This window comes from Tursiops truncatus, chromosome 8, assembly GCF_011762595.2.
Source record: "Tursiops truncatus isolate mTurTru1 chromosome 8, mTurTru1.mat.Y, whole genome shotgun sequence".
Classification (NCBI taxonomy): domain Eukaryota; kingdom Metazoa; phylum Chordata; class Mammalia; order Artiodactyla; family Delphinidae; genus Tursiops; species Tursiops truncatus.
This window is the reverse complement of record NC_047041.1, coordinates 63,930,681-63,944,595: the sequence shown is the minus strand read 5'-3', so window position 1 is coordinate 63,944,595 and position 13,915 is coordinate 63,930,681. Positions and strand designations below refer to the sequence as shown.

Below are 13,915 nucleotides of genomic sequence, written 5' to 3'. Positions count from 1 at the left end.
AGAAGCCATTATACTGCCACGTAGAGAGGGCCTATCATGAAAGAGAGAGTCAAACAGAGCCCTGACATCATTTGAGTCACTGAACCCATCCATACCTATACTGATGGACTTTTTAGTAATGTGAGTCAAGAAATTAACTTTTTTGCTTATGGATTGGATTTCTATCATTTGCAACAGAAAGAGGACTTATTAAAAGAGTCAAAGATTGCTTAATTTACATATCAAAAAATATTTACAGGGCTTCCCTGGTGGCGCAGTGTCTAAGAATCTGCCTGCCAATGCAGGGGACACGAGTTCAAGCCCTGGTCCAGGAAGATCCCACATACTGCAGAGCAAATAAGCCCATGCGCCACAACTACTGAGCCTGTGCTCTAGAACCCGCAAGACACAACTACTGAGCCCGTGCGCCACAACTGCTGAAGCCCGTGCACCTAGGGCCCGTGCTCCGCAACAAGAGAAGCCACCAAAATGAGAAGCCCGCGCACCACAACCAAGAGTAGCCCCTGCTCGCCACAACTAGAGAAAGCCCGTGCGCAGCAACGAAGACCCAATGCAGCCAAAACTAAAATAAATAAATTTATTTAAAAAATATTTATGGCATATATGCCAAATGAACAATTAAATGTCCAGTAAAATGGGAAATTAAAAAAAAAATCCTAAGACATGCCTCATACACCTTGAGATCTATTTCAGCGTTGTCACCAGTTATCAATGTGACATCGAAGTCATGCAATAACTCTAGGATTCATTCTTCTCTTCTGTAGGACGGAGGAAAAAGGGGATTGCATTGTACAGTTGGCTCTATGTATCTAGTTTCCACATCTGAGGATTCAACTAACTTTGGATCAAAAATATTCAGAAAAAAAATTCCAGAAAGTTCGAAAAAGCAAAACTTGAATTTGCCAAGCATCAGCAACTATTTACATAACATTTACATTGAATTTATTACTACTTACATGCATTTACATTGTATTAGGTGTGATAAGTAATCTAAAGATGATTTAAAGTGTACAGGAGGATGTGAGCAGATTATATGCAAATACTATGCCATTTTATAAAAAGTACTTGCACATCCACAGATTTTTAGTATCCAAGGGGCAGGGGTCCTGGAACCAAATCCCTACAGATACTGAGTGAAGACTATATTATTTTCCACAGATTTTCTTCAGCTGTAAAGTTTTATGATTCTATGCCATGACATAGAAGAACTAGTGAGTCACTCCAAGATTCTAAAATATGGAAGATTGGTATGCTAAACCAATTAAATGGAAAAACAATGGAAGCTAGGAAGACTGTGGCAATAATTTAGAAGGAACATTTCTTGAGCCTGGTCTAGAGAAAATGCGATAGTGATGGAGGGATGTGGATGAACCTAAGAAACATTAGAAGAAAATAACAATTTGATGCCTGCACATACAGAATATGAAGATGAGTGAAGAGTAACTATTGACTCCAAAAGCTTGCTGGTTTGCGATATTAAAATAATGATAAGGGCTTCCCTGGTGGCGCAGTGGTTGGGAGTCCGCCTGCCGATGCGGGGTACGCGGGTTCGTGCCCTGGTCTGGGAGGATCCCACATGCCGCGGAGCAGCTGGGCCCGTGAGCCATGGCCGCTGGGCCTGCGCGTCCGGAGCCTGTGCTCTGCGAAGGGAGAGGCCACAGCGGTGAGAGGCCCGCGTACCACTAAATAAATAAATAAATAAATAAATAAATAAATAATGATAAAATCTTTAACCAAAATGAAGTCGTTGAGAAAGTAAAAGTGTTAGGAGAGATTTAGTACAGTTCTGAACATGCTGCATTTGAGCTCTTGGTATATATTCAAATGGAAAGTCTACAGACTTGAAAATCTAGAACTGAAGTTCAAGTGGGAAGTCAGGGCTCATGTTATGTTTTTAAGAATCATTGAACATAGAGGGAATAGTGAAAGTCCTGGGAGTGAATACTAGCTACAATAAAAACTGATAATAGACATGACTAATTTGTTTATTAATAGGCAAAGACATTAAAATTGTAAACTTGTATTTCTTAAGCCTCTAAAAAGCTCAATTTATAAATCTTGTTAGTCTATTTATAAATCTCATAATCTTTGCATAAAAATATGGACAATCACTTTCACTTATTCTCTGTGATTTAATTAATTCATAGCATAACAGACTATATACTTCTTGAATATTTAACGTCACTTGCATACTCCATTAATTAAATTTTCTTAGATATCTTAAACTACAATTACAAATGTAATATATCTAACATCTTGGCAGTGAAATTTTATAAGCACTTACATAACTCTTGTAAATCTAATAGCGATAAATCAATCTTATACCTGTGGTCACAAAATTCTGTTAAATGTTTCATATTTTTTTCTTCCAGTTTTATTGAGATATAATTGACATACTGCACTGTATAAGTTTAAAGTGTACAACATTATGATTTGATTTACATACATCGTGAAGTGATTATCACAAGTTTAGTGAACATTCATCATCTCATATAGGTACAAAATAAAGAAATAGTAAAAAGAGTATCTTGTGATGAGAACTCTTAGGGTTTACTCTCTTAACAACTTTCATATATAACACACATCAGTGTCAATTATATCGATCATGTTGTACATTGCATCCTATTTATCTTATAACTGCAAGTTTGTACCTTCTGATTGCCCTCATCCAATTCCTCCTCCCCCCACCCGCTAAATTCCCACCCTCCCCCATAGATCTTAAAAGTTCACAAAGCACACAACACCACAGAAATTATTAACTTTTACAGATATAATGAAAATTGTACTAATTTACCACCTTTTTTATATTAAAGGTGACACATTGTGGCAGGCATGGAGATGTGCCACTCAGATCCTTCTTCAAGAAAGGACTTGCTGCCCTGCTCAGGGGTCAGTAGTGTGATCAGCAGATGGCCTACAGCTGTCAGCGCATTCAGGGTCTGCCTCAGCTGCAGTCCTGACCTTCCCATGGCCGCCATATACTATCTGAGGGAGAGGGGAGTGAGTATAAAGGGTGGAGTGGGACACTCCAACCTACGATGCTGACTCCAGAGCTCCCTGTCTCATCATCTGCTTCTGGCAAACCTAACTGCAGTGCAAATTAACTCATGCAACCAACATGAACAGAATTGCCATCTCAGACCTCTCACAGCAACTAAGGCTGCAAATTTGGGATATCAGTCAAAATTCCTGTTACTACTTCCCGTGATGATTTTACGGGAAGTAACTCGGTTAGTTACTTGAGCCCCAAGTAACTAACCGAGTTCCATTTTCATGGTGAAGCTCTACCTTCTTACCCAATATATTACTGTAATCGTACTTGAAATCGTTTTCTGCCTTATATAAATATGCACAAGCACACCCCGCCCAGACACACATGGCCTGTAATTCCCACAACCTCACTGCACTTAATCTTGGCTCTGCCAACAATTCACTGTGGGAACTTGGGCAATTTATTTACCACTCTGTGCTCAATTTCCTTATCTGTAAAATAGGCATAGTCATCTGACAGGGTTGTAAAGAGTAAATGAGCTAGTACTTTAAAAAGTGTGTAGATAGAACAGCCTCTGCCAATACTGCATATTCAATAAATGCTAGCCATTATCATTATTGGTCTGAGTTCTACATTGTCTATACGTTTTCTTATCTGTCTCAGCAACCAACATCCTATAATAACATATCGACTAATCAATTACAGAAAAAGTTCTTATGTTTCAAGTCCCTTAATTATCAGACTTCGGATTTTGGGACCTAGATTAAATCCTAGACTTGACTTCAGTTGAATTTGTTATCAGCTGAATGTTTTGGATTTTCCCAATTCATGAAGATGTAAACCAGATACGTGAAGATTAGACCGGGAGCATATATGTAAAAGGCTTTTCTGAAATATAAAACATATGAAAATGTGGGATATTATTCCAATATTATTAAGAAGCTAGACAACTCCTGCAATTACAAAATGAAATTCTTCGCTCTTCAAGTAAAATTGCGCCCCTTCCCCAAAATGATTTCCCCCTCAAATGAGGCCGATTTAAGAGGGATCATTTTAAAATGATAATAAAAACATATGGATAGCCTACCATAGGGCAAAGTTCTGAAGATGCTGAAATGACTTTAAAGCATTTAGGACCAAATGTTAACATCTACGATCAGTCCTAGGAAATCATCCTTTTCAGTCCTCCTGAAAATTCTGTTAAATAAAAGGTTAGACTTCTTTCAACGCCTAAGAAATTTATTCGCATATCAAAGAAGAGCATATTTAAGAAAAACAAAAGCTGCCCTTGCTTTTGACCACAAGTTGGGAATTTTCTGTCATTGGTGCAGCGCCTAAAAACAAGATCCAACTTTCATTTGGCTATTTCTACGGGGCCTCGAAAATCTAAAATATTGCAAACAATAGGACCCACTGTTTAAAGCTACGCGTATTTTAACAAATTCCCTCCAAGAAGCGTACATATTTTAAGATGCCAGTTTGGAAAAACAGACTGCAGGTCGCCACGACGGATCTCACACAGCCCGAGTACACAGCCCGAAGCCTTTTGCTGTGTTGTTTTTAAAAAGAGGGGATGGGCGTAGAAGAAATGGGCTTAAAACACCCGATGCTACAGCTAGCAAACTGAGTGTTCCAGAGCGCTGGACGTTCCTCCGAGGAGGGAGCCACCAGGGAGGGGTGCAAAGGCACAGGAAGTGGCCTCTTTCCCGTTGACGCTGCTGAGACGCTGCTGTAACACGCGGCTCCCCGACCCCATGTGGGGTCACCCGAGAGCAGCGCCCCGGCAAGATCAGGCTCAGCTCCCAGCTCTGCGCGCTAGGGGCCCCCGACACGCCAGCGTCGGGGAGGGGAGGGGAAGGGAGAGGGAGTTTTCTGCCCCGATTCCAGTGAGAAAACAAGGAAAAGAGGAGGCGGTTGCGCAATCTGGGCCTGGGGTGCGGCTCGGGGAACAAAGAGGGCGTGAAAGCACCAGCAGCCGAGACTCTGCGAATCCACTCAAATCTGCCGCCGGGGCAGAGCCCCAGTGCTTGTGGATACGCAGATTTCTCAAAGCCAGTCCAGCCCTACAGGATCACAAATGCTATCTCACAGCACCCAGGACTCTACACTGTAAACAAATGCCTGGGCTGCTCTGGCCCAGGGAAATTTGAAAACAATCGCTTCACGTCTGCCATTCAACTCAGCCTCCTCGAGCTCACGATTCCAGACTGCCAGGGGCAACGGCAGCTGGGCAACGCCTCAACCGAGCTTGGTCCTTTGCTTTGCTCCCACCCCACTGCTCAGCGCGGATTGGTGTCGGGGAGCAACTCCGGCGCTGATTGGGCGGCGGCGGAGTCGCTCAAGGAGACAGTAAGTTCGGGTGCCCCGGAGTGCTAAATTTATCTTCAGAGAAGCTACCGCGCCCGCCGCGAATTGGATCTCTATGGAGGTGGCATAGGCGATATCCCTGAGCTGAGAGCATCGCCCGGCCCCCCGAATCCTTCTTCCCTCTGTTTTGTTTTTCATTTCTCCCCTTCCTCCCTTCCCCCCTCTCCCCTCCAGTCCGCGACGACTGGCTCTTGACCCCGTTCAGGCCTCGGTGAAGGTGAGGACCAGAGCCGCCGCGGCGGCTGAGTGGTGCGCTCTGAAATGGCCGCTGCCGTGAGCTTCGTAAAATGGCGGCCGTAGGCTCAGCTGGGGACCGCGGCGCTGCTCCGCAGCCCAGCCGCAGCCGAGACCCTTCTCTCCATCACTGATGGAGATGAAGGAGAAAGATAGCGGCGGGTGCTGAGACGTTTTCCTGTGGTTATTAGCTGAGGCGACCGCCCGGGAACGCGAGAGCAGTTCCGTAGGCGAGGGTGGACGCCCACAGGAAGCCAGCCCCCCAGCTGTGGTGGGCAGCGCGCTCCTGTGACAAGGAGCAGCCGAGGGATAGGTGGCCGGGCCGCCCATCGAGGTGACCGTTGAAAAAAGCACTTAGGTGCTGGACGGAGTGTCTGTGCCCACCTCCTGCCTCGGCTTATGAATGGACTGCACTCCTACCCAGCCCTCCTGCCCCACGGGTATTGTTCAGAGCAGGAACCGCCTTAGGGTGGGGGTTGAATGGAGGGTGCTACCTGTCACCTTAGCCGAAGAGACAAAAGATGAGGTTTCCCCCCGCCCCTTTTCAGGGAGTCGAATAGAAGCTTTAGGGAGTCCAGTCTCTTTGTCCTCGAGAGATTCGGGGAAGCACCTCTAAAAAGGTGGAACTGAGGCCCTCCGAACAAAGCGTTTTCACTCCGTCGTGTCCGTCTCTGGTAGCAGGGGAGAGGAATCCTAAATTTTGAGGTCACCCAGCGTTTCCATGAAGTTCTCGGCAGCTAAAGCGCATTCAGGACTGTGAAAGGACGGTCTACTCTTTCGCTCCCAGGAATGAAGATGTAGGGCTTTCTCCTGCTGCCAGTTTGAGACCCTCGACTTTCTGGCAGTTGTAACCCATTGTAATTCATTTCTCTCTGCACCATCCAACTCCTGGTAACAGATTTTTTAGTGCTTGAGAGATTAAGAGTATTCAGGGACACACAAGCGGTGACTAGGCACGTGGGCTCTGCAGTCGAACTTTCTGGGTTCCGTTCTGAGTTCTTCACAGATGTGTTAACTTAGCAGGTGACTTAGCCTCTCTGTATCTATTTGTTCATCCCTAAAGGGGGGTTATTAATAATAGTCCCTGACTCTCACGTTTGTTTTGAGGATTAAGTGACCTAATCTAGGAAGGATTTAGCAGTTACTGGCACATAGTAAACAGTGATCACTCAATAAACATTAGTAAGTTAAGGAGCTTGGTTATTGAGACAAGAGTGGTTGTAACAAAAAAGCATAGTTCATGTAACCCTTCCATGTATAATTCCATTTTAGATTACTTTCAGTGCTTAGTTTTAGAGACACTAAGGTGTGGCTGTACTTTTAAAAGTTAGGTTTCGCTTCTGAGAGTTTTTAATGTTTTTCTTTGAAGTCAGTGGATGGGGGAGCGTTACAAAATAATGAAATTACCAGGGTATTAAACAGGACGAAAATATTAACATTTTTACTGTGTTAGGCATCTTCTGTTTCAGTCTAAGATCTGCATTGCAGTGAAGAATCATTTGCACTGCCTGGCTCTAAAATAAATTGTAAAGAATGGTCATCTTAGAGGTGTATAGTTCGTTCTCCTTTTGTAGTGTCTAATTTTATTTTTTCTCATTCTAGGCTTTTGGTTACTCCCCTTCCACCCTATCCCTTAATTTCATTTTTTTTGAAGCGTCTGCGTTTCAAGCTGCCAAGGTGGAGAGAGTGATTGCAGAAGGGAGTGCTCCTCATTTCAGGTATCTTACCCTCTAGCTGTTACTGAGAAAACCATTTTAATTCAGGATCTGATACGAGAATCCAAAGCTTACTCTGAGCCAAATCATAAAGTTTAACTCAAACTTTAAATCAAACTAGCTATATTTAGGTAGACACTAAATTTGAATGCCTTAACTTATAAGGCTGGTATTCATCAGAGGTCCTAAAATTTGCATTACCCTTCCATTTAATTATGCTTTTAAAAAACTATTATATGAGGAATAAACCTATTTAAATGAGAGTTTTCTTTAGGTCTTCGTTAAGCCTTCACCTAGAGTAATGGGATGGAGAGTAATCAGTAAAATATATGCATTATTTTGAATGAATCTTATTTTGGATAATATAAATATTTATGTAATTTAAGTCCAGAGAAATAGTAGCTAACTTTTGGTTTACAGTTTATTTTTCAATGTTAACACACAGTGTTTAGATACACCAGAATTCTGTGTCTTGCAAAACTTTGAACTGTTTGTGTTTTTGACATAGCTTATCAGAATAATTACTAGCCCTGAAAGGAGCCTTAAGATGTATGACGGTGTCAACAGTGAATGTATCTAATGGCAGTAGGCATCAGAAAGCTAGAAGAGATTCCAAGATACTGTATATCATGAAAGGGGATGATAAATTATGGCCCCACGCTGTCTGTTTTTATAAATAGAGATTTATTGGAACACAACTTGCCCATTCTTTAACGTTTTGTCTATGGCTGCTGCCATGCTACAACTACAAAGCTGAGTAGTTGGCAGCAGAGACCATACAGCCCATCAGGTAAAAAACATTTACCGTATGGCACTTTACAGGAGAAGTTTGCCAACCCTGCCATGGGACCTCAAGGTCCCTTCCTTAAAAATGCATTTATCAACTCATTATTTCTTAGTCCAATGGTTCCCATACTGTGTTTTATAGAAGATTAATGTTATCTTAAGTTAATAAGCGTTGTGAGAAAAAGATCAATGCTAACAATAGTTTCTTCTTTTAGAATTTATTTTTAAATGTAAGTTTAAGACTACTAAACTCATTTCTATAGCTTTTATTTTTATGTGATAATCTACCTTTAAGAAAAGGTGTGCCATACCTGAGAGCACCAGGAAGTCGAATGAGAGATCACCTGATACACGAACGTGTGATGTTCCATCTGCGCGTTGATGCATAGGCAGCACTTACAAATTAACTGATGTGTTGCTATATATCATCTCTTTGATGGTTGCTCATCTTCTGTGTATCCTGTCTTATAATTTCAACACATTTGTGATACTCAATGTTTATTCTAAATTAACCATGTTTTGTACCACAAATTCATTGCCTATGGATCTGTTGCTGAAACAAGGAAGTCTTAAACAAGAAGTAGAATCTTTTTGTTATCAAATTGTGTCTGAATCAAATGATCAAAAGGTTGGAATATTACAGAGTGAAGATGAGCAGTTGCAGCCTGCAGTTTCTAAAAATTCAGAAGGTGAGCTTTCCAGGGTCAAATTTATGTCCAATTCCAACAAAATAACAACATTTAGTAAGAAACCAAAAAGAAGAAAATATGATGAAAGTTATTTGTCTTTTGGATTTACTTACTTTGGAAATAGAGATGCACCTCATGCCCAGTGTGTATTATGTAAGAAAATTTTATCAAATAGCTCTTTGGCCCCTAGTAAGCTTCGAAGACATTTGGAAACTAAACATGCTGCATACAAAGACAAAGACATAAGCTTTTTCAAGCAACATCTTGATTCACCTGAAAATAATAAACCCCCAGCACCTAAAATTGTCAATACAGATAATGAAAGTGCTACAGAAGCATCATACAATGTAAGTTACCATATAGCCCTGAGTGGAGAGGCTCATACTATTGGAGAATTGCTTATCAAGCCTTGTGCAAAAGATGTGGTGATGCGGATGTTTGACGAACAGTATAGTAAAAAAATAGATGCAGTACAACTATCAAACAGTACTGTTGCACGTCGAATTAAGGATCTAGCTGCTGACATTGAAGAAGAGCTTGTTTGTAGACTGAAAATTTGTGATGGGTTTTCACTGCAACTAGATGAATCAGCTGATGTTTCAGGACTTGCTGTGCTGCTTGTGTTTGTTCGTTACAGGTTTAATAAGTCTATTGAGGAAGACCTACTCTTATGTGAGTCTTTGCAGAGTAATGCCACTGGTGAAGAAATTTTCAACTGCATTAACAGTTTTATGCAGAAACATGAAATTGAATGGGAAAAATGTGTTGATGTTTGTAGTGATGCTTCCAGGGCAATGGACGGGAAAATTGCTGAGGCTGTCACCTTGATAAAATATGTGGCTCCCGAAAGCTCCAGTAGTCACTGCCTGTTATATAGACATGCACTAGCAGTTAAAACAATGCCTGCATCTCTGAAAAATGTGCTAGATCAGGCCGTACAAATCATCAATTATATTAAAGCTCGACCACATCAATCCAGACTACTAAAAATTTTGTGTGAAGAAATGGGTGCCCAGCACACAGCCCTTCTTCTAAATACAGAGGTGAGGTGGCTTTCCCGAGGTAAAGTTCTTGTAAGACTTTTTGAGCTTCGTCGTGAACTATTGGTTTTCATGGATTCTGCTTTTCGACTGTCTGATTGTTTAACAAATTCATCTTGGCTGCTAAGACTTGCATATCTTGCAGATATTTTTACTAAATTAAATGAGGTTAATCTGTCAATGCAAGGAAAAAATGTGACAGTGTTCACAGTATTTGATAAAATGTCATCATTGTTAAGAAAATTGGAATTTTGGGCCTCATCTGTTGAAGAAGAAAACTTTGATTGTTTTCCTACACTCAGTGACTTTTTGACTGAAATTAATTCTACAGTTGATAAAGATATTTGCAGTGCCATAGTGCACCACCTAAGGGGTTTGCGCTCTACTCTGTTAAAATATTTTCCTGTAACAAATGACAATAATGCTTGGGTTAGAAATCCATTTACAGTAACTGTTAAACCAGCCTCATTAGTAGCACGGGACTACGAGAGCCTGATTGATTTAACATCTGATTCTCAAGTGAAACAAAATTTCAGTGAACTTTCACTAAATGATTTTTGGAGTAGCCTAATTCAAGAGTACCCAAGTGTTGCAAGGCGTGCAGTTCGTGTACTTCTTCCTTTTGCTACAATGCACCTGTGTGAGACAGGATTTTCATATTATGCTGCAACAAAAACGAAATACAGGAAAAGACTCGATGCTGCACCTCACATGCGGATCCGACTTAGCAACATTACACCTAATATTAAGCGGATATGTGACAAAAAGACACAAAAACACTGTTCTCATTAAAATTGGAGGGTTTTGCATGCCTCTTGATAACCAAATATAAGATGAAAATAAAAGATGATTTACTTCACTGATGATATCTTGGGGTTTTAAAAAAATGATTCAAATTTTTTATACCTCTTAGATTTTAAGAAAGGTAAAGAATCAAAAATTTAAACCTGTACTACTGTTGGTATTTCTTCTTCACGTAATTTCAAAGGGTTCCATGGTCATGACTGTGGGCAATATTGATTCACAAGGAAAAGTCCCAGTTTCCTAGCATGATGTATCTTTTTAGGAGCTAATCGCTACCAATGTTTCTAAGCATGCCACCCTGTAACCCTCCAATCACAGGGACCTTCTTGCCTAAACATCACTGTATTATGCTTTCAGGTCTCAAAAAACCATTCCTTCTCCTTGCTTCCTGACAGACTCCTATTTGCTTTTCAACCCTTTGACTTAATTTATCTTCAGTACTTTCATTCTCTAAATCTTTCTATTTGGCCCTATTTTTTGTGTATGTCTCAGCTGTGAACTGCTTGGTGGTCTCATAATTTCCAGTGTTATTGGACTGAGCTGTTATATGATCTTATCCAGCTCTATGTCTCCATTATCTGGCAGAAGACCTTACTAAAGTAGATGCTAAATAGAGGAAAAAATGTTGGTGAAGGTGAACCAACGAAAAATGGAAGAGGGCATGGTAGCTTATATTTGTATGCTATCGTGTATAGAATGCTACTCTTTGTGGTTTGGGCTCAGTCATTCCATTACCTAGAATTTAGTGTGGCCATTAAGGAGAAGTTACTGGGGAATGTCAGAGCTATGATTCGAGCTGAACTGGTGGGGAGGTGGAGGGAGTGTGAAGAATATTTTCAGATTTTCTTTGTTTCTCAATTTGTGTATAGATTATTGCCGATTCAATATACTATAGTCTAAATTAACGAGGCTTTACTGTACTTGAAGATGATTGGACTTGAAACCGCTATCAGTGTATTCTTAGAATACTATGAAAGATTTCCTTTTTTTTTTTTAAGATGTTGAGGGTAGGAGTTTATTAATTAATTAATTTTTGCTGTGTTGGGTCTTCGTTTCTGTGTGAGGGCTTTCTCTAGTTGTGGCAAGCGGGGGCCACTCTTCATCGCGGCGCGTGGGCCTCTCACTATCGCGGCCTCTCTTGTTGCGGAGCACAGGCTCCAGATGCGCAGGCTCAGTAGTTGTGGCTCACCAGCCCAGTTGCTCCGCGGCATGTGGGATCCTCCCAGACCAGGGCTCGAATCCGTGTCCCCTGCATTAGCAGGCAGATTCTCAACCACTGCGCCACCAGGGAAGCCCACTATGAAAGATTTCTCACTGACATTCCTGCCTCTAGTCTTCTCTTCCATGTCACATCACCCAACACAGTTCACCAACTCAGGGTTAAATGTTTTTTGTGTTATTTCTATAGTCAAGACCTACCATATAACTACTAGATAGCCATTATTTATTTAATCTCACTTATTCAAACCCACTCCCCATTTTGGGGAAGAGGAGAACCTCCCCTCCCTAAGGTAGAATGTGATAGAATGATTAAGCTTAGGTACCTGCTCCACTACTTAATTAGCTTTTTTTTTTTTCTTTTTTTGGCGATGCCGAGCAGCTTGTGGGATTTTAGTTCCCCGACGACCAGGTGTTGAACCCAGGCCCTCGGCAGTGAGTGCTCGGAGTCCTAACGACTGGACCACCAGGGAATTCCCTAACTAGCTCTTTAACTTTGGTCAATTTGAGCCTTTCTGAACCTATTATCTCATTTGTAAAATTGTAATTATGCCTTCTTTAAAGAGTTATTAAGATAAAATGACTATGTATATAAATCTAACAGTGGGTAATCAGGAATAGATGAGTGACTTACATTAGTTCCTTGCCATATCCAGCCATGTTCCAGTCAAACGTCACTCCACACTCACACTTCCAGTCTGAGTTTTTATTCTGTGTGGAGATCTAACAGGCTATATAGGACCTGACCTAATATGAGGCAGCAAGGTTAAGTATTTTTAGCCCAGGCTTTTTCTCCTTTGTCACATTAAGCACCTATGTACCTGTCAGTTACTCTGCTAGATGCTTGTGTGTTATCAGTAATCTTACAACAATCCTATGGGATTAGGTAATTTCTGAATTTGCCCAAGGTCACACAAGTAGCAGAACCTAGTTTAAAGTGGCCTTTTCTGACAGTACTTTTGCCTTCGTTGCATTTCAAACTTTTCTAAGAGCATCAAAAAATGACTTGGGAGTATAGCTAAAACTCCTTAATAAGATGTGGGCATTTCTTTGAAATCTGTGCTTTCTTGTCTAAATTCATCCAAAATAGCCATCTACTTCAAAGCATGACTGCTTATTTTAGTATAAAAATATGTAACAGGGATTAAATTGCTATCAAGTAAAATTAATTCTCCAGAAAGATTCATGATACTCATACATGCAGTACTTTTTGTCAGCTGATCCCAGAATTAAAGGTACGCTATTTCGAGAAGTATGTACAATGCCATGATGTGTACATTTGGCTGGTGCCTCAAGTGTGGTAACCAGACTCCCTGTGTGATTGCTGAACCTGAGCCTCTGCTTAGGTCATCTGTCCAGGATGTAAGCCTCTTGAGATATAAGACCTCTCGCTTTCTAGTCCTTTACCCCTAACCACCTTCTCTGAGAGGCTGCTTTTCTGCATTGAAACCCAAATCTATTGACTGAGACACTGCTAACTGCTACTAGACCTGTTTAATGCCGGCACTACCCAACTTGGTTCTTGATGTCAACTACTGACCTGTTCTATAACCTATCAGGACTAACCTATGGGTACCATGTGCAGCTAGTGAGAACAGACTTTTGTACCTAAAGGTAGGTCTTGTACCTGCTGGATGATGGGCAAGTCTAGTTCCAGACAGCAACTTCTTTATTACTCTAACCCACTGTAGTTACCATGACTGAATCCCAAAAGAGGAGATTCTTTCCCTTTATGTTTAAACTCTACCTACCCTTCAGAATCAACCTTCCTTAAATAAAACCAAAGCAAAGTAAATCTTGAGCACTCAGATTCCCTTTATTTTGTACCTCCAAAAACCTTTGGTTACCATTCTGCCAGTACTCCCTAAGGCTCCAAATACTAGAGGCTCTATCTAGAAGTAGAGGGAAGGCTGACAAACACCGTCACACAAAAGAAAACTCTAAAGGAAGAAATGGGTGGCGTTCTACTTAATATTGCAAGAGATATTTGGGGGCTAAATAACATGGCAACCTCAAATGACAGCTCCCCTTCTTGCCTGCATGAAACAGTGAAGTTCCTGTAATGTATCC

General features: G+C 41.2%; 1 protein-coding gene across 2 annotated transcripts; it reads left to right on the top strand.

The window, feature by feature from the left end:
* The first annotated feature begins 5,370 nt into the window (after positions 1-5,370).
* ZBED5 (zinc finger BED-type containing 5) lies at positions 5,371-10,689 on the top strand. 2 transcript variants are annotated; one of them, XM_004329621.4, is made up of 3 exons: positions 5,371-5,576; positions 7,196-7,311; positions 8,390-10,689. In XM_004329621.4, exon 3 carries the CDS (start codon positions 8,531-8,533, stop codon positions 10,613-10,615), a length of 2,085 nt encoding a protein of 694 aa, XP_004329669.1. In that variant the 5' UTR covers positions 5,371-5,576; positions 7,196-7,311; positions 8,390-8,530; the 3' UTR covers positions 10,616-10,689. The 2 variants fall into 2 exon arrangements, with proteins under 2 accessions (XP_004329669.1, XP_004329670.1); XM_004329622.4 differs by having other exon boundaries at positions 8,358-10,689.
* Positions 10,690-13,915: the final 3,226 nt, after the last annotated feature.

Coding starts and splice junctions, on each gene's coding strand:
- ZBED5 (XM_004329621.4), top strand. CDS start 8,531: ATGGTTGCTCATCTTCTGTGTATCCTGTCTTATAATTTCAACACATTT.